Here is a 19,091-nt window from a genome sequence, read left to right as displayed (position 1 = left end):
TGCCTTCCACCGTTGGAAATACACAACAAACTTTTCAAAACTTAATTATTTTTGATAATATGTGCCACAATTACCTATTTTAATATGTCTAATAAAAGGATTCCTAACGTTTTAGTCTTAGGAACTCCTGGCTGCGGCAAGACTACACTATGCCAAAAAGTCCTAGAAAAACTAGGGGAGGTATCCCAGAAGGATTCTTCAAAAGACTTAAATATTACACATCTTAATATCGCAGACCTTATAAGGGACAAGAAACTGTACAGCGAGTGGGACAACGAGATGGACTGCTCAGTGTACGACGAGGAGTTATTAGATCAGGAGCTGCAAAAAGTCGACTTTGCAAGGGGCGGCCTCCTCATAGAGTTCCACAGCTCAGAGTTCTTTGAAGATGGCGACTTTGACAGGGTATACGTCCTTTTGACTGAAATCGACGTCCTGAGAAAGAGGCTGGAAGATCGGAAATACTCCGAGAATAAGATAAAGGAAAACGTCCAGTGCGAAATATTTCAAACGTGTTTGTTCGATTCGTACGAGGTGTTTGACCGGGGCAAGGTGGAGAGGCTGGACTCGAACACCGAGGAGGACCTGGAAAACAACGCACAGCTGCTTGTAAATTATTTTTGTAACACCTAATGTATTTGAGAATTTCATGCATAGAACAGGGGAGCACGAAAACTCAGCAGATTTATGAATTAAAAGTTATTAAAATGGGAGCTCAGGAGACTCCGCACAGGCGGCTGCTCAGCCTTGTCAGAGGCGGCGGCCGAGGAAGTCGACAGGCCCAGGAGGTGCGCGTACTTCTGCGGAAACAGCTTCTCCCGAAGGGCCCAGAGCTCCTTCTGCGTGTTCTTAATGGTGCCTACGCTGGCGCCGCAAACCTCGCCAATGTCACTCATGGTGACGGGGGAACTCCGGCCCAGAAGAAGGTGCGTGACCATGTAGATGATGCCGGCGGCGATGGACGTGGTCCTGTGGGCTGAGGTGAGGAGGAGCGAGCTCCGGTAGGCAACAGTCTCGCACAGCGTAATGATCTCGTTGGTGAGGTTGAGCTTCGAGCAGAACCTGGGGATGAGCTGAGAAACGTCCTCGGTCGGCGCGTTGCCGCGGTTCGGGAGCACCTTCTTGAGCCTGTTGATGGCCCTGCCCAGGTCCTTCACCGTCAAGTTGCGATCGTAAATGGCGAGCTCCCTGAGCGACCGGGAAACCGAGCTCTCGCGCAGAGCCAAGTATATGACTGCCAGAATGTTCAGGGAGTTGCAGCGCGATTTCAGGTGGCCCAGCTGGTTCAGCTCCTTGAGAATCTCCTTCGAGCGCTCGATCACCTGCTCCCGAATGTTCATGGAGTCGCAGATGGTCCTAAGGATGCCGAAGCTGGTTTTGAGCGACCTGTCCGAGGACTCGAAGTTGCTCATGAGGTTCTGGAGCTGCTGCATCTTCTTGGAGCCCCCGATGAAGGTGGTGCTGCTGGTGGCGTCGAGCCAGACGTCGTTGACCTCGCCCACCCTGCTCTTCTCGGCGCCCGCCTGTCCGAGCGACTCAGTGTTGAAATTGCGCCACTCCTGCTGCTCCGAAATGAGCACGTCCTCCAAAACGCGGCCGCAGTTCAGACAGAGCTGGTTCCCCTCAACGTGGTCCACCACGACCACTGAGGCCTCCTTGCAGGCAGAGCAAGAAATGGTCCTGTTGGATGAGTGTCGATTGAGAGCAACCATGGTAAAAACAGCAGCAAAGGCACGTTTATGTTACAGACAAGAAACAAAATATATACGAATCTATACAGTGCTTAGCGATCCGAAATCGAAACCTTCTGTTCAGTTCTGAGCTTGCCGTACTTGACAAACTTCATAATTCCGAACAGTGGACAGTTGGGGACGTAGGAGAAATTGTGGAAATACCTCCAGGAATCCGCACAAGCGTCCTCTACGAACTCCGGGGTGGAAACTTTAACGTTTCTGTTGCACTTTCCACAGGTTCTGTTCCTGGTATACACAACGACGTCTTTGTTTTGCAACAACTCGGCCTCGTCAACGGTCAACTTCTGCAAAATCTTTTCACTCTTTTCCACAAGCTCCTTGTAATAATCCTTTCGGTCCAAACCAGTGTTTTCTTCAGCTGTTGTGAAGTTCCTGGGATGGATTACAGATGATGATTTAGATAATGTGTTAATGGGCCTGAATTTAAAGAAACAGTTATATTTTACAATTCCATTGATGAAATCACTTTTCATGAAGTTTTATACGTGAGTTTATAAAATATATTAAATAACGAACACGCAAAGAATAAAATCATTCGAATATAGTGCCACATACTTAGAGAGTACACATAACATATATCCATCCACGTTGAACATTTTAATTATAATTTAAACATCTTCTACTTAATAAACATAATATAAATAAGTACTCGCTGAGTGTATATATATGGCGGATTCGGCAAGGTCGTTCGGAGGCCTGTTCAACTCCTTCGGAGGCATGAGAAATATGCAGGGTATGGGCCCGGTCGCAGACACATCGGAGCAAGTATACATCTCCTCATTGGCCTTGCTAAAAATGTTGAGACACGGAAGGGTATTATCAATGCTTGATCAGCTAATCAACAAAATTCACACTAACTACAACACATGGCATATAAAATATGCTTTACAACCCATACAATATTATTTAGGCGGGAGTACCGATGGAAGTCATGGGTCTGATGCTAGGAGACTTTATAGACGATTATACAATTAGAGTTGTGGACGTATTCTCAATGCCGCAGTCAGGTAAACACCGGAAACTGTGAATATAAAATATAGGAAACAGCGTGAGCGTTGAGGCAGTGGACCCAGTATACCAAACGGAAATGAAAGATATGCTGAAGAGAACAGGAAGACCGGAAGTCGTGGTAGGATGGTACCACTCACACCCAGGGTTCGGATGTTGGTTTTCAGGTACGAAAGTTGAGGTGTATAAAGTTGTTTAGGAACCGACGTTAACACGCAGCAGAGCTTTGAACAGTTAAACCCTAGAGCAGTAGGAGTAGTGATTGATCCAATACAGTCAGTGAAGGGGAAGGTGGTGATAGACTGCTTCAGGCTAATAAGCCCGCACGTTATAATGCTAGGTAACACACGTTAATACACACATTAGTTGATAGAAATACACAAAGTGATACAAATATAAAGTCATATATATAAGTAAAAATTAGATGAAGTAATGAATGATGTGATTTAGGACATGAACCGAGGCAAACAACGAGTAATATCGGACACCTACAGAAGCCAACAATAATAGCACTGGTGCACGGGCTTAACAGGAATTACTACAGTATCGTAATCAACTACAGAAAAACGCCACTGGAAAGCCAAATGTTACTGAACTTTAGGAAAAACAGATGGACAAAAGACCTGGAAATACAGGTACAGTAAAATAAAAAATTAGAATAAAATTAAAATACAAATAGGACTTCATGGAGAGCCAGAAGGAAAACAGCGACCTAGTGACCGAGATAAGAGACCTGTGCGAAAAGTATAACCAGACGATAAAAAAGGAAATGAGCTGCACACCAGAAGAGCTAGTGGTGGCAAACGTAGGAAAGCTGGACGCAAAAAGACATATAGAAAACAGCGTGTCAACACTGCTGGCAAACAACACACTCAACTCGTTCAGCACAATGCTAGCAATAGAAATGCTATAAATGAAGGGTGTTGTAACAAATCGGAAAAATAAAATAAAATAAAAGAAATATAAGATATAAATTTAATAATATTAGTATTTAAGCCTAGATAAACGCGAATCTGTGAATCCAGTGAGGATCAGAAAGGAAAATATGATAATGGATGAGTTCTTCTATAAAATAAATAAAAATTAAAATAGTAAACCTGCAGAACAAAAAGATAAAACATAATAAAATGGAAAAAATGGAACCCAATGGATAGATGAATCTGTGTAGTGGTAGTGAGCCATTTCACATAATATTCCAATGCAGCACATCGACGAAATATAAGCAAATCTATCACAAACAAACAAAAATATTAAAAAAAACACGATATATGTGTCAGAAGCATAGCTTATACGTCTTAATTTGAATAAAATATAAAATATAATTATGTTTATCATTAAAGTGTAAATTAGCAAACATCCAAGAATATATGGTCACAAATAGATCATAGATTAGTGTAAAAAAGCAACTGTAAAGTAATATATTATATTGTGATATAATTAGGAGTAGTGAAGGGGAAAAGCACGAAACTAATGTTTTATCGAATGAAAAATAAATATATATACAATGTACATATATAAATAGAATGAGGGTTCCTGTTTGCGGAGTAAGAAGGGAAAACCTGCTCCCAAAGCTACCAAGCGAGTATTTCAGGCTTCTAAACGAGACGATAGAATGTTCACAGGAAGAAGCACAGTTAATATACAACAAGTAAGTGAAATAGATAAAAATAAGGGATAGTGTGAAGGAGAATCTAGTTATATTGGAAAGTCGAAGTAGATCTGACGCTGTTTTAGGTTCCGAGCGCTGGCACCGACGGGGAGGCTGACGCTGTACAACTTTCAAGAATGCCTGGGGCTCTTTGGAACTATCGGAAGACTCCTGGCAGAAAGAATGTTCAGAGCGTTCGACCTGAACAATGACGAATACCTGGACTTCGTGGAGTTCTCGTCCTCACTGCTGGTGATGACGAGAGGGAAGGAGGAGAAGAAGCTGGCGCTGAGCTACAGAATCATACACCCGAACCCACAAAACCTGCCAAACTCAATAATAGGATCGCTGGAGTTGAGCGGTATGGAGTCAAAGTCAGGAGAAGTAACGACGAGAAGACTTGAATCAGGTAATGAGAGATCGGAGAACAGAGAAAGAGAAAAGGAACAAGAGGAACACTCACAGCAAAATGAGCTAGAGAAGCAGGGAAGCGAAGATCTGAAGACGAAGGAGCGCTCACAACTGTCGTCGTCGTCACTGGGATTCATTAGAATGACGACGCAGAGTATCATAAACACGACGAAGATACTGTCCTCAATCACGGACATGGGCTCAGAAAAGGGGAAGCGAGAAGAGGAGGAGGAAGAAGAGGAAGGAATACAGTTTGGAGAGTTCGTGGACTTCGTGAACGACATCGCACTGACGAAGGCGCTGCTGGTGTGCAGAGAGCCGCAGTACTACAGCAACGACAAGATCCTAAAAATATTCCAAAAGTACGCCTCAGTGTCGAAGGAAGGAATCAAGAGACTGACGCAGTCAGACTACGTCGACGCAGTGTGCGAAAGCAGTGAGTTCCTGGAGTTCCTGGGAATATCACTATCGCAGTACGCAGTGGAGACAGTGAGCAGCAGCTACAAGGGAGTAAACATGTTCCTGCAGAGAATTAACGCAAGCACGTTCGGGTACATCAACAGAACGAAGATGAAGAGGAAAAACGTGTATAAGTGGATGAATAACGCGGAGGCGAAGAGAGGGCTTAGCGTGCACTTCGGACACGAAAGTTGGAACAACGTGGTTAACATGATGATAGGACTCTCAATAGCAGCGAGGTACGTGTACTCGCAGCAGGAGTCGGAGCTGAGAGAAGACGACTACAGCATTAAACTGTGCTTCGACATCACGGAAAACGTGCAGGGACTCAACGTTAACATGTACGTGAGGACGCCGCAGTACCCGTCACTTAATTTCAACAGCCTCTCGGAGTACTACAAGCACACGCAGAAGAGCAGAAGGTTTAACCGAAATTATGCAGCTGGAAACAAGGAAGAAGTGAAGCCGGAAAGTAGACCGGAATCGGATCAGAAAAACGAAGAGGAAGGAAAGCTGGAGTCAGGACAAAACGGGAAATTGGAAAGAAAGAATAGAAGCAATAGCTGGGAAGGAAAGCTGGGAATAAGACCGAATACGGAGGAACTGAGTAAGCCGGAGAACACGAATAACCAAGAAGGGAACCACGTCAACAAGGAAAACTCGTACAGTAGCATAAGCGTATTTAACCTGGAGGACGCGAAAGAAGCAGAGCAGGAAGGAGGAGAAAGAGAAAACAGAGAGATAAGTAGCAGCAGCCGCCTGATACTGAGCAACATGAGTAACAGTAACCTCCTGACGAGCGACATGGACTTTAGGTTCACAAGGTTCTACAAGGATAACCTGAACGACATAGGAACGCAGCAGGGAGGAAGACAGTTCAACGACGCAGTGAAGTCGAGAGTCATATTTAAGGAGTACGCACCAATGGTCTTCAGACAAATAAGAAAGATCTCAGGGATCAGCGAAAAGGACTACACGGACTCAGTAAGTCCGGAGCAGATCGTGGGCAGCATGGTCCTGGGAAACCTGAGCACGATGTCGGAGCTGGTCTCGGAGGGCAAGAGCGGGGCGCTGTTCTACTACACAATCAACGGAAAACTGATCCTGAAGACGGTCACGAAGGCGTGCGCGAAGTTCGTGAAGAGGTGGCTCAAGAGATACTACGCGCACCTGAAGGAGGCGCCGACCTCGATCCTGACGAGGTTCTACGGACTATTCAGCATAACGAACGTGGCGACGGACGCGGGACGCGCAGGGCACCACGGGCACTCGGCGGCGACGAAGAAGACCTACTTTGTCGTGATGAACAACGTATTCTACTCGCAAGTTAGCGTACACAGAAGGTTCGACCTCAAGGGAAGCTGGGTGGGCAGAGAGCTGCACCCGTCGGAGCTCAAGGACCCGACGGTGGCGCTGAAGGACGTCGACTTCGACAGGGCGGCAGAGCCTCTGCTGCTGGGCCCGAAGACGGAGGGCTTCATGGCGACGCTGAAGAAGGACGTGGAGTTCCTGCGCGACTCGAACCTGCTCGACTACTCGCTGCTCCTGGGCGTACACTACCGCGACCAGTCGCGCGACCAGGTCAACTGGGAGGAGGACCGGGAGCCGCGCCCGGGCGACCAGCACCGCATCATGGCCACCGACCACAGCAGGATCTACTACGTGGGCATCGTGGACCTGCTGACGCCCTGGGACTTCGTGAAGCGCCTGGAGCACGCCTGGCGCGTCGTGCAGACGCGCGACCACCTCGGCGTCTCCTGCGTTAACCCGGACTTCTACTGCAGGCGCTTCGTCAAGTTCATATCGGACCACCTCAAGTAGACCTCGTAATCTCTTAACTACACCCAGTCTGTTGACAATACACACATATACACAGGCACTTACACATAAACACATATTCAGACGGGCACGTAAATAAATGCACACATACATGACAATATATTACATATTATAAACGGCAGATTCTTAAAATTATGGAAATATTCCTTTTTTACTCCGTCACTGAGGTGAAATGATGTGCAAAGCCAAAAGCTTCACGGGGAGGGAGTTGTGAATCTGCTGAAACCGGTAAAGAATGTCCTGCTGCTTCGAAAAGCAAATGGGCGTGGAGTTGGGCAGGGTGAAAAAGGGCAGGTTCGACACGTTGCCGAGCTTGAACTCGTTGTGCAGGTTGCTCACGAGCGAAAAGTTGTAGCGGTTCTGCAGCACGAGCTCGGTGAACGTGGAGCGCTTGCACGACACGCGCACCCTGCTCTTGGAGCAGTTGAAGAAGAAGATGCGGATGTGCTTCATGTCTGCGTCCTCGAAGACGAAGCCGGACTCGTCGAGCTTGAAGTAGCCGTCGTTGCCGCAGAGCAGCGACAGGTCCGGCTTCTCGTAAATCTTGAAGAACTGGCCCTTGACGGCGACTCTGCTGAACAGGTTGCGCTCCAGGAGCCCCTCAGCCTCGGACACGTTGAGAATGGAGTTCGAGTCGATCTCGATGAAGAGGTCGACGACGTCGTCCCTGGGCGGCAATGCGTCCCCCGGGGGCCCTTTGAGACGATACGTGCCCGGGGCGGGCATGAGCTCGGGAGGCACTGCCGAGTGCAACTCCTTGCCGCTGCCGACACCGTTGCTGTACGCGTCACGGTCTCCGTCGTTGCCGCCGTCGGATCCCACGCCCCGGCTGCTGGCCAGGTTGGCATCAACGCCAGTGCCGTTGCCCACGAACTTGTTAACCAGTTTTGTAAAGCGACCTGTGGACATATCAGCCTGATGGCCATTTTCGTCCGAGTCTTCGGATCCGTAGAAAACGTTCACTCGAGGATGCTTCCTCTGGGCCCCAGGCTGAGTGCCATCCGTGCCCTGCGGCACGTTTAAGTCTGATTTTTTGTAATAGTTCACCGAGTTCGGGCCGTAGTACTTGTTTGCGTCCCTGATGTTGCTGAAGTTGATCTTGACCTTGCTCCTGTTTTCCTTCAGCCTGTACTCCTCCTCGAGCGTCTGCGGGTCCTGGGCCACCTCCTTCTTCTGGTCGAACTTCAGGTTAATGTCGTTCATGTAGAGCTGGTTGTAAATGTAGCGAATCGACACGTCGCTGATGTTGTAGTTCTGCTTCTCGGCGCTCATGCCGATGATGTTGCAGTTCGGGAAGAGGCGGTTGCACTCGCCCTGCGAGAAGAAGCTCACGCAGACCACTCCGTCGTCGTTCTTGGACAGCATGTCCGGCACTTCGACTGGGAATGAGGGCGACGAGTCCTGTTCTAGTGCTCCGTACTCCATCGTCGCGTCCACTGTGTTCAAGGCCGACTCGTTGTAGGGTCCGAAGTTTTGGACATCAACTGAACTCTGCACTGTGCTCATGACGTCGGACTGATAGGCGTCAAAGTTCACGGGGCTCGCAGTGTTCTCGATTGGGACCTCAGGGGCAACCACCGGGACGGGCACCGGAACCGGCACAGGGTCCAGATAATTGGAGAAACTGTTGATCTCTGGAGCCTGGTTCAGGAAGCCGTTCCTCACCTTGTACTCCTGAATGCTCTGCAGGTTAAGCCTGAACGACCACTTGTTCCTCGGCGTTATGTTGTTGCTGAAGTTACAGTGCAGGTCCAGCGAGTTGATCAGGGGATCCGAGAACAGGTTGAGGCTGTCGTTGGGCGATAAAGGCCCCTCTGAAGTCTCGTTCATTCGGGCGCTGTTCAGGTCACTCTCGTTCAGGTAGTTGGTCGAGCTGAGTATCGGCACCTGAAAGTCGTTCGGAACCGAGCTCGGAGCCTGCGAAGTCTCCTCCAAGGCGCCTGACTCCGAGAATGACTTGCAGTCCTTTTCGTACAAGCTGTAAACAGTCTTGGAAGCAGTCTCCCACCTAAAGCAAATGAGAATGTGTCAGCTTACATCTTAGTGAACTTTTTAAGGTTGGACATCGCCGCGTCGTGCGCCCACTTACTGGCTCCCACCGGAGGGTTAAATCTCATACAGTTGTCGTAGATGAGCTTCATGTCGTCGAAAAACTCCTCAGGTTTACTGTACATTCCATTTTCCAGCTTGCTCTAAAGCACATATTAGACGCGTTTAGGTATACGATTAATATCTTCTTACCTTGACAGTCTTATAGTCCATGGGATTCTTTATTACGAGTCTATAATTCTCCTTCACGTAAGCTGGAATGATGGAATCGCTCGCCTCCAAAACCGGGTTTAAAAAAAGTGAACCATACCGATCAGACCTCATCCTCTTGATGATCTGAAATAAATTTTAAAAAGGAGTAAATAGAAATGCATAGACAATAAAATAATATTGGAAATATTCCAAGTAGTAATTATTTAAAATATGTAACGGGTAGGAATTAATAAGGAAAACTCTAGTTTATAAAATGTAATCATACATGGTCTTGACAGTATTTCATCCAGTTTAATTGCGATTCCATATTTAAAATTTATAAAAACATTAAAACTGAATAACAGGATAGTTTCTCCCAATTTTTTGTTATGGCACAATAATTACACAAAGACCCGGTGTAACCGTATTATATCAAATTTTACGTTTTATTGGATCATTCGGATAAATATGGATTCTCAGTTATGGGTAGGTTGAATTTAAATGCCAATTTATAATTATTTTTTAGGTCCCAGTTCCGAAATTGCAAAACACAAAATCTGACGATAATAAGGAGAAACATGACCCAAAACAGAGTGTAGCAAAACAAACACACGTAGATCAAAAGAGTGAGTCCAACTCTGGTAAACATGGACCACAAAATAAGAGTTCCGCTCAGAACCCGGCAATCAACATAAGTAAAGTTCTTGACAACCAGGAGAAGTTTAGCCTGGATATCAAGATTAACAAGAAGAGAACGCTGGATGATATGTTCGATGACGACTTTGATGAAAACAACGCTCTTTCGTCGAACACATCGTCATCGTCGTCCTCCGCAAGGGTAGACACACACCATGATGGGCCAAGCAAATCGACAACAAGCAGTGCCCAGAAAGATAAACCAACAGATGATATAAAACATAACAAATTTGAAGCTAAAGTACCCGACGGGAGCGGATCTACGGAAACATTGAGTTCGGCTACCTCTAAATCGGACGAATCGTCGACTTCAGGGACGCCGGACACACAAAAGAGGGATAGGCCGGATGAAAAGACAGTTGAGGAGTCGAAGAGACAGAAAACAGACTCGTCTAAAAGTGGGTCAGAAGGGAGCAGATCAGGAACGGAAAGTCAGAGTGATGAGTCAGAAAAGTCACCATCAGAGGAGCCACTGTCGGAAAGACTTAAGTCACTGACTCAAGAATCGAATAAGGATTCGCAGGTAATGGATGAAGCTCCTAAGGAAGTAAAGGGGCAGCTAGTGAAGAAGGAGCAGGAAGATAAGAAGAAGGAGACGAAGGGAAGAAAGAAGGAGGAGAAGGTGAAGACGGAAGGCGCAGTGAAGAAGGAGAGTACAGGAAGGAAGGAAAAGACAGTGGACCCAATATTAATAGAGGACACAATGGAGCCAATAAACCGCTGGTGGGAGGACATCGACGACAACATGGACTACAACAAGGGGCTGGAGTACGAAAGTAAGTCGAGCCACTGGAAGTACCTGGAGCACAACGGAATGATATTTACGCCAGAGTACGTGCCGCACAACGTGCCAATCAAAGTCAAGGGAGAGACGATGAACCTGCCGCCTCACATTGAGGAGATAGCGACGATGTGGGCACAGAGCATAGGAACGAACTACGAAACGAGCGAAATATACTGCAAAAACTTCTGGGGAGTCTTCGCAGGAAAGTTCGACAAGGAACACCAGATTAGAAAGTGTAAGCTGTCGGACGTGGACTTCAGCCTGATCAAGAGCCACCTGGAGGAGGAGAAGCAGAAGAAGAAGGAAAACAAGGAATTCTACAAGGCGAAGCAGCAGGAGGACGCTAAGAGAGAGTACAGGTTCAACTACGCACTAGTGGACTGGATCAGAGAAAAGGTGAGCAGCAACAAGCTGGAGCCGCCAGGGCTGTTCAAGGGAAGAGGGCTCCACCCGAAGCAGGGGCTGCTGAAGCTGCGAATGTTCCCGAAGGACGTGATCCTGAACATGTCGAAGGACGCGCCGGTGCCAAAGGTGTCGAACTTCATGAGGGAAGGCCACTGCTGGAAGGACATCTACCACGACAACACGGTGACGTGGCTGGCCTACTACAAGGACAGCATCAACGACCAGTACAAGTACATGTACCTCTCGGCGCAGTCGAAGTTCAAGGGCTTCCACGACTTCCTGAAGTACAACAAGGCGAGGGAGCTGAAGTCGTACATCAACAAGATCAGAGAGGACTACAACGCGAAGATGCTGTGTAAGCGCGACCTACTCAGCCATCTATTTAGTTAGATTGAGCAGTTATTTCACATATATCGATAGTAGCCACAATGCCGTTACCACAGCTACTGCTGATATTAGCAATAACTGTTAATAATGACAATACTACTTCTACTGATATTAGCAATAACAACAAATAATAACAAATGACAATAATAACAAATAATATTTAGCACTGGACATGTACGAAAAGCAGCTTGGAACTGCAGTATACCTGATAGACTTCCTGGCGCTCAGAGTGGGCGGAGAGAAGGACGCAGACGAGGCGGATACAGTGGGATGCTGCAGCCTGAGAGTGGAGCACATCAAGTTTAGCGAAAAGAAGAAGAACACGATCACGTTGGACTTCCTGGGAAAGGACTCGATTCGATACTACAACACAGTAACTGTATCAGTTATTTCCTAAGAATGTTGTTATAGTACTTGTAGCATTAGTAATTATTAGCCATAGTATTAGTATTATTTATGACGTTAGTTACTCATAAGGATACAATAGCTAGTATTAAGGATATGACGTTAGCTACTTATCACATTAGCCAGTCAAAACGAGATATTGTATTGATACATTAATTAGCTCCACGACGTGGCGTACGATAACCTGGCGAAGTTTTGCAACCGAAAGAAGCCGAGCGCAGAAATATTTAACCTGATAAACGTAAGTTAATAGGCAATAGGTAGATGGGAGAGGAGGTAGATATATATGAGAAAAAGTAGATAGTAGATGGCAAGGTGATGACGGATATACAGACGACAAAGCTGAATGATTACCTGAAGGAGCTGATGGATGGACTGTCAGCGAAGGTGTTCAGAACATACAACGCATCAATAACACTGCAAAATCAATTTAAGAGGCTCAGGTCGAAAAAGAAAAATTTCTCAAACATAGGATTGGTTGGAGAGCTTAAGGATGAAACAGAAGATGGAGTAGTAGGTGGAGTGGAAGAAAAAAATGACATGGAAACAGGAAGGACGACGTCATCGCACTCATCAACAAACACAGATTACACGAGTTACACAGCAAACAGCATAGACATCAACAACATAGAAGAAGCGGATGAATTAGAGTCAGAAGATGAAGATAATACTAAAAACAAAGATGAAAAGGAAGTTAAGAAGGAAGAAGAAGAAGAAGAAGGAGTTAAAAAGGAAAATGAGAAGGAGGAAGAGGGACAGAAAAAGAAGCGAAAGGCGAAGGATAGAAACACGAAGGACGTGACTGTGGACCTGACGAACGTGTCGGAGCTCCTGCAGTTCTACAACTACGCAAACAGAGAAGTGGCGATACTGTGCAACCACCAGAGAAGCATCCCGAAGCAGCACGAAACGTCAATGTCGAAGCTGAAGGTGCAAGCAGACATGCTGAAGGAGGACATCCAGGAGCTGACGGAGTACGTGAAGCACCTGGAGTCAAACTCAAAGGAGGAGTTCAAGTTCACGTCAAAAGTAAACGTAAGTGGAGTTAACCACAATGGCAAATAAACACAATGCAGTTAAATAAAATAGTTAAACACAAATTAGATTAACATAAAGCAGTTGTAAATAGTGTAGTTAAGCCCAATGAGAAATAAAATTAAGTAAATAAATCTACTCATAAGTTATGTTGTGTCTGAAGTAAGCATACAATGACTATTATGTATAGGACGTGAATGGGAATCCAAGAAAGCTGTTGACGAAACAGGGAATGAAGATGGACGCGGCCAAAAACAAGCTAGCAACACTAAAGTAGCCAAATTAGTAGTTATTTAACGCTGTTATTGCAACTATTTACCACCCATACTACAGATATTTACCACCAATATTGCAGATATTTACCACCCATACTACAGATATTTACCACCAATATTGCAGATATTTACCACTCCCATTTCAGTACATATGAGTATTGAGTCAAGAATACGAGATACATACATACGAAAAAAAACACATATACCCACTGTTTAGGAAAAAACAGAAGGACCATACGATAAAGATGAGAATAAAGGACAGCAATAAGACAGTGGCCCTGGGAACGAGTAAGATCAACTACATGGACCCGAGGATCACAGTGGCATTCTGCAAAAAGTACGAAATCCCAATCGAAAAGATATTCAACAAGAGCCTGCGGATGAAGTTCCCGTGGGCAATGTACGTGAGGTCGGACTTCAAATTCTAACACACTGAACTCTAAACGAAAGTAAAGAAGCCAGAAAAACTGAATTTAATCGTAATCTTCAACAACGGTAGACGAACGTTTAATCTACGTACCCTTGAACGTACACATAGACCAGTTACACACTCTTTAACGCTTAAACATAGAACAAAATGCGTAGTCTATAACGCGTACACATAAATCAAAAAACGTTGCCTTGAACATACACATAGACCAAAATACGTTAACACTTCTAAATACTTACGGAATACAAGGATAGAGTAAATAAGAAAGGGCGGGGATTAAAATATTGATAAGCCTATTGGTACAATAATACGTGGGAGTGCTCTTGAAATAACTCAGAGGTTTGGCAGTCAGCGTCGCCTGAAAGGATGTTAGAGTTAAAAATAATAAGTATGGCGTACAAGTGTAAAAAATGACTCCACCAAGAGACATACTGATTTTGTTGAGTTTGGTGGACCTATCACCGCTGTTTGAACTGGAGTCGGAATTGGCCAGGTGCTTAATGAGATTCGGCAAGAGCTGCAACTCAAAAGTAGTCGGAGAGCCACACCTGGAGCAGGCGGAACCAAAGTTTACGTTGGCGAGGAAGCTGATGGGATTCCCACCCTTGTTTACCCTCAAAGACTAAAATGTATCAGTAACAGTTTGTATTTTATCAAATTGTATCATATTGCATCATATTGCATTATACAGCATTATACTGCATTATATAGGCGATCTTTAGAGGCAGAAATATAACTGTCACAGGCCTTTTTAACGATAATCAAGCAAATGACGTAAACTCTAGTTAAACACTTACCACGTTAGGGCGTGCTGAAATGTACCGGTGGAAGCTATTTATGGCCTCAACCTCATCGTCGCGCTCACTGTCGTCGTCGCCAGTGCCACTGTCACCATCAGCATCCTCTCCTAGTCGATCTTCAGAGTTTTTAATTGCTTGAAAGTCAACGAGGTCCTCTTCGTCGATTTCGTCCCTGGCCTTGTTCTTATATTTCTCCAGCAAGACAAATGAGTGTACGTCGTAGTCTAAAATGCCAATTTATAATCTGAGTTAGTACCGTCGTAAACAACATCGTCCTCGAATATTACGCGCATGCTGCCGTCATTAAACTCAGCTATACAGTGTTGATTTATGAATTTAACACACCTGTCTTTGTTGAGGATATAGTCAGGCCATCGATCCAGGAACTGGCGGCGTTCATGTCGCCAAAAACAGGTTCACTAGTCGCAGAGGTACCACTACCAAAGGTGATACTGGGATCCTCATTTTTATTGTTTTCAGCGCTGTATCTATAAATTTTCCATCCCTCGTCCCTTTTAACATCAGTTGTGCAATAATATACAAAGAGCAGGCGAATCCTGCCATTACTATGACTTTGACTGAGTGATAATTGCATCAAATAGCACATGGGCGAGGAGCACAGGTCACACTTTGGAGTCTCAAGACTTATGAATTCGGGGAAAATCTAAATTTTTTATGATCAGCTATATAATTATTCTTACGGGATCTCCATTAAGTTTTGAGTCCTTTAAGGGGTCAAACGCATCACCTTTGCCAAATTTACGAACAAATCCCTTCAACTCCATTTGTGTTTTTAAACGAGTACATGTACAGCAGATTGCAAGACTTGATGTGGAAAAACCTCCTCAAATACGGCAAATACAGCAAACCCTGCTTCAATACCGCCTCAAAATTCAACTTAGACAATATTTTACAGCAATCCTTGGGTGATATAAACAGATTAAAGTTGTGTGTATCCTTGGGAACCTTTTTGAATACGCTTTCAGCCAAATACACGTTAAATAGGTACGACACCAGGCTTGACCCAGGTGTAGTTATCACCAACAAGCCTCCCGGTTTTATAAATTTGGTCAGTGTTTCAAAAAACTGTTCCTTCTCCCGGTTATCAATGTGCTCAATGACCTCTGATGCAACAACTATGTCGTAGGTCCCTTTGTTCTCCTCCGTCAACAGGTCGTAAACCGAAGTGGCCTTGTATTTCAAATTTGCAGAGTAGTTATCCCTGAGTCCCAGTTGGAGGTGCAGGTTGTCGAAAAACTGCGCCTTGTGCGACTTCGCTATATCGATTAGCTTTTGGTTCGGGTCAATGCCCAGGACTTTGCAGCCGTATTTAGCCAGTGATTCCGTCAGTATTCCGCCTCCACAGCCGACGTCCAAAACGTTCAACCCCTTTAACACCGATTCTATGTGCACAGTCGACCTTAACTGAGGTTCTTCGAAAATATTCAGCCGCCTAAACTGAAACAAGTTATCTGTGCGATTATGCGAAGTATACTCAGGTTCTGATTTATCTTTTTTTAGATTCAAATAGGAATTTGCTATAAAAGGGATTCTGACTTGGTTGTAATCGTGCAATATTGACATATCACCGTCAATATCCCACCAGCTCTTTGAAAACTTATCAAAAAAAGAATGTGTAGAATTAAATCGTCTGTAATGCTTTAGAAAGTAGCTATTTTTACCAAACGATTTCAAAAAGATCATCACAATTTAAAATATCATCAAAAAATAAAATAATTTACAACTATTAACTATTTTATTCTTACTTCTTCACACCATATAACTAGAACTAAATAACATCATTTTTCATAAATCGGGCCACTTTAATACAATGGAGTTGCTAAAAAAGGAAGAGGTCGAAAATATATTTAAAACAAATAAAGGAAAGGCCGTTTTGGTAGTCTTTGACCAGTCTTCCAAACAGCACCTTCTTCAAGTTCTAACTAGTCTTAGTGAAGTTAGTTTAAGCCAATAAGTCTAAATATAATTGTAGGATTTTAAAGAGGTAAATTTTAAATCGGCACATTTCGAATTGGTGGGAGGTTATCACAGTTTATCCAGCATTCCATCAGTCTTGTTCTTCGAGGTATTTTAGGTTCCTTCCTTATTATTAAAAACAAATAGGACAACAAGGTGGTGCACGCTTTGGAAGGCTGTAGCACCTCAGTTTTAGTGACCTTCGTGAGAGGATGGGTGAGTAAATCGCAGGAGTCGACTCCAGATAAAATAAGAAGATTGCTGAGGGAGAATCAAGTATTGCTGTTTATGAAGGGGGAAAAGAAGGAGCCGTTTTGTAGATTTAGTAGAGCAGTCGTAGAAATGTTGAACAGCTCAGGCGTGAAGTTTGAAGGATATAACATATTCGAAGACCCGGAGCTGAGGGAGGAGCTGAAGGTGTTCTCTAACTGGCCCACATACCCGCAGCTATACGTCAACGTATGAAAAATAATAAGTCAAGAAAATTTTTCAGGGGAAGCTGATAGGAGGGCACGACATAATAAAGGAGCTGTACGAGTCGAACACACTGAGAGACGAGATACCAAAAGAGTGTTTAGTGTAGCAAATAGATGTAGTAAAGGAAATTAAATGTAAGACTATTAACGCGATATTGATCTGTAGTGAATCTTTGAAAATAGTGAGAAGAGAGTAATGCCGATGGTGTACAAGGTGAGCACAGCGACTTCAGAGAAGAAAATGAGTTTATTGAAACCGTTGAAGACGCAGTGATACCGAATTGAGTATCGGTACGACCTGGGGAGTTTGCTGCTCGCATCTACAGCAAAGGTGCAAGGACAGCTGTCACCCAAAAAAGCAAAAACAGGTCTTTCTAAAAAAGTCTTTCCGTTCCTTGTAGGAACAGGGTCGTCGAATGCCAGCCCCTTTCTCTTAACCAAGATTGACTTAACTTGACAAGAAATGAACTTGTACAAGAGCTTAAAAACGTAGACGAAAACCAGCGGTATGGTGAGCCCGTTGATGAAGTGAATAATGAAAATGTAGTGAAAACTGTCATTCAAACCCTTGGCTGCAATGAGTGAGATGACGGAGATAGTGAAGAAGGTTCCGCCAAAAAGACCGAAAGCAGCCAGCCAGCGCGAAACAACAAAAGCGTGGAGAAAAAACTCGCTGATGGTGAGACGATAGGCCCATTTTAAGAAAGAAACTGGCCTCTTCGCAGCGAGAACGTTGTTTTTCGTGGTCCACAGGGGGAATCCAGACCTGGTAGCATGGAGAACCAAAGCGCCCCTGTGGTAAGAATCACGGTAGGAGTCAGCCGAACCCGGGTAGAACTTTTTTCGCGAGTACATGTCCACGAGCACTTTTACTCCCTTGAAGAACTCGGACACGGACATTAAAAGGCCGAAGGCGACTCCGCAAAGGTAAAGGAGCAGGTTCTCCTTTGTACTACGCAGACTAGGCTGACTCTCGGTGTAGTGAAGGTAGCTGGTCTGAAAAGTGAACCTGGAGACGTAGGGAACCCACAACAGTAGGAAGATAAACAAGTAGGCGTCGAACTGATTAATGTTGGCGACCCACTTCCTAGTAGGAGTGTAGCAGAACGGGCAGTCCTTGATCAAGTCCTTGGTCGTCTGGTGCCCATCATCGTCATCGTCGGCGAAGCTCACGGACCTGGAGTCCTCAGAGAAGCTTTGAAGAGTCTCAGGATCCTTCGCTAACTGCTTTTCGATACTGAAGGGTTCTTTTGAACTTTCGACGTTCCTCGACATGCTAGGGGCCTTGTTGCCAAAGCTCGGCGTGTTAATTAAGTCGTTCTCAGACAACTCAATCTCCATATTATAAAAACTGATGAGTAAATGTGTAAGCACAGATGTCTGAATTGCAAAAAGGTGGATTGAAATTAAGGTGTTAAGAGGAAGTAGTATATCAATTACTTAGGTGTATACTCAAATAAAACGAGTTTGTAGTTGGTTGAGCCTAAAGGAAGATTTAAAAATAAGACACATAAAAGTTCTTTAAAGGCATTAAAAATAAAAACAACTTGTAAAAATTATAATTTGGAAGATGTGAAAAGAGGTACAGAAAAGTACGCGAGTCCAATGCTGAGAGGAGATGAGAATGGAAGACGGCAAGAAAGAGGAAATCATGGCATTTTAAAATATTGTTCACATTTAGAAATAAAGTGTAATTTAAGAGGAATTCTGGTATTGAACCAGAAGAAAGTACGGAATTACACATCATTTGAGAGAATAGTGTAAAAACCGCAAAATACCCATTCATTTAAAAATTTAAAAGTATATGAATAGATGTTAGATAAATAAGAAAGATTACATACGAAGTGATGTGATAAATTGATATACATTTGAGTAAACGGTTCCAAAAAAGAAGTGATACACATATTTAACATTAGAAACCAAAAATTAAATTTTAAATAGATTGAAATACATTTTAAAAAATATATATACAAAAGGTAACCTATTATGATAAATTATAGTAAATCTTTATTGGCAATCCCAACACCATAAGTAATACATTATAACAAAAAATATTAGTCT

At 44.3% G+C, this 19,091-nt stretch overlaps 12 protein-coding genes across 12 annotated transcripts; 5 read left to right on the top strand and 7 right to left on the bottom strand.

The window, feature by feature from the left end:
* Positions 1-84: 84 nt before the first annotated feature.
* TOT_020000188 (conserved hypothetical protein) lies at positions 85-633 on the top strand (the record flags this gene model as incomplete). The annotated part of the gene is made up of 1 exon (XM_009691923.1): positions 85-633. One exon carries the CDS (start codon positions 85-87, stop codon positions 631-633), a length of 549 nt encoding a protein of 182 aa, XP_009690218.1.
* A 59-nt stretch (positions 634-692) lies between these two features.
* On the bottom strand, positions 693-1,712 carry TOT_020000187 (transcription initiation factor TFIIb; the record flags this gene model as incomplete). The annotated part of the gene is made up of 1 exon (XM_009691922.1): positions 693-1,712. One exon carries the CDS (start codon positions 1,710-1,712, stop codon positions 693-695), a length of 1,020 nt encoding a protein of 339 aa, XP_009690217.1.
* A 71-nt stretch (positions 1,713-1,783) lies between these two features.
* On the bottom strand, positions 1,784-2,227 carry TOT_020000186 (conserved hypothetical protein; the record flags this gene model as incomplete). Its single annotated transcript, XM_009691921.1, has 1 exon — positions 1,784-2,227. One exon carries the CDS (start codon positions 2,225-2,227, stop codon positions 1,784-1,786), a length of 444 nt encoding a protein of 147 aa, XP_009690216.1.
* A 193-nt stretch (positions 2,228-2,420) lies between these two features.
* Positions 2,421-3,675, top strand: TOT_020000185 (proteasome (prosome, macropain) 26S subunit, non-ATPase, 14; the record flags this gene model as incomplete). Its single annotated transcript, XM_009691920.1, has 6 exons — positions 2,421-2,567; positions 2,665-2,761; positions 2,795-2,929; positions 2,962-3,102; positions 3,213-3,397; positions 3,442-3,675. The coding sequence occupies 6 exons, from the start codon at positions 2,421-2,423 to the stop codon at positions 3,673-3,675; spliced, it is 939 nt and encodes a 312-aa protein (XP_009690215.1).
* Positions 3,676-3,759: 84 nt separating this feature from the next.
* On the bottom strand, positions 3,760-3,944 carry TOT_020000184 (hypothetical protein; the record flags this gene model as incomplete). The annotated part of the gene is made up of 2 exons (XM_009691919.1): positions 3,760-3,827; positions 3,860-3,944. 2 exons carry the CDS (start codon positions 3,942-3,944, stop codon positions 3,760-3,762), a joined length of 153 nt encoding a protein of 50 aa, XP_009690214.1.
* A 341-nt stretch (positions 3,945-4,285) lies between these two features.
* On the top strand, positions 4,286-7,101 carry TOT_020000183 (1-phosphatidylinositol-4-phosphate 5-kinase; the record flags this gene model as incomplete). Its single annotated transcript, XM_009691918.1, has 2 exons — positions 4,286-4,410; positions 4,497-7,101. 2 exons carry the CDS (start codon positions 4,286-4,288, stop codon positions 7,099-7,101), a joined length of 2,730 nt encoding a protein of 909 aa, XP_009690213.1.
* Positions 7,102-7,228: 127 nt separating this feature from the next.
* TOT_020000182 (uncharacterized protein) lies at positions 7,229-9,688 on the bottom strand (the record flags this gene model as incomplete). Its single annotated transcript, XM_009691917.1, has 5 exons — positions 7,229-7,244; positions 7,283-9,127; positions 9,157-9,311; positions 9,361-9,504; positions 9,647-9,688. The coding sequence occupies 5 exons, from the start codon at positions 9,686-9,688 to the stop codon at positions 7,229-7,231; spliced, it is 2,202 nt and encodes a 733-aa protein (XP_009690212.1).
* A 140-nt stretch (positions 9,689-9,828) lies between these two features.
* On the top strand, positions 9,829-13,775 carry TOT_020000181 (DNA topoisomerase I; the record flags this gene model as incomplete). The annotated part of the gene is made up of 7 exons (XM_009691916.1): positions 9,829-9,846; positions 9,887-11,630; positions 11,797-12,011; positions 12,198-12,278; positions 12,338-13,072; positions 13,263-13,345; positions 13,565-13,775. The coding sequence occupies 7 exons, from the start codon at positions 9,829-9,831 to the stop codon at positions 13,773-13,775; spliced, it is 3,087 nt and encodes a 1,028-aa protein (XP_009690211.1).
* Positions 13,776-14,801: 1,026 nt separating this feature from the next.
* Positions 14,802-15,362, bottom strand: TOT_020000180 (conserved hypothetical protein; the record flags this gene model as incomplete). The annotated part of the gene is made up of 3 exons (XM_009691915.1): positions 14,802-14,890; positions 14,923-15,241; positions 15,279-15,362. The coding sequence occupies 3 exons, from the start codon at positions 15,360-15,362 to the stop codon at positions 14,802-14,804; spliced, it is 492 nt and encodes a 163-aa protein (XP_009690210.1).
* On the bottom strand, positions 15,337-16,281 carry TOT_020001032 (3-demethylubiquinone-9 3-methyltransferase-like protein; the record flags this gene model as incomplete). The annotated part of the gene is made up of 1 exon (XM_009691914.1): positions 15,337-16,281. The coding sequence occupies one exon, from the start codon at positions 16,279-16,281 to the stop codon at positions 15,337-15,339; it is 945 nt and encodes a 314-aa protein (XP_009690209.1).
* A 127-nt stretch (positions 16,282-16,408) lies between these two features.
* Positions 16,409-17,137, top strand: TOT_020000179 (glutaredoxin-like protein grla; the record flags this gene model as incomplete). Its single annotated transcript, XM_009691913.1, has 4 exons — positions 16,409-16,534; positions 16,571-16,663; positions 16,702-17,013; positions 17,048-17,137. 4 exons carry the CDS (start codon positions 16,409-16,411, stop codon positions 17,135-17,137), a joined length of 621 nt encoding a protein of 206 aa, XP_009690208.1.
* Positions 17,138-17,174: 37 nt separating this feature from the next.
* On the bottom strand, positions 17,175-18,371 carry TOT_020000178 (conserved hypothetical protein; the record flags this gene model as incomplete). Its single annotated transcript, XM_009691912.1, has 1 exon — positions 17,175-18,371. One exon carries the CDS (start codon positions 18,369-18,371, stop codon positions 17,175-17,177), a length of 1,197 nt encoding a protein of 398 aa, XP_009690207.1.
* Between the last annotated feature and the right edge of the window lie 720 nt (positions 18,372-19,091).

This window comes from Theileria orientalis, chromosome 2 (genome assembly GCF_000740895.1).
Source record: "Theileria orientalis strain Shintoku DNA, chromosome 2, complete genome".
In the NCBI taxonomy this organism is placed as follows: Eukaryota; Apicomplexa; class Aconoidasida; order Piroplasmida; family Theileriidae; genus Theileria; species Theileria orientalis.
This window is presented reverse-complemented; position numbering and strand designations above follow the sequence as displayed.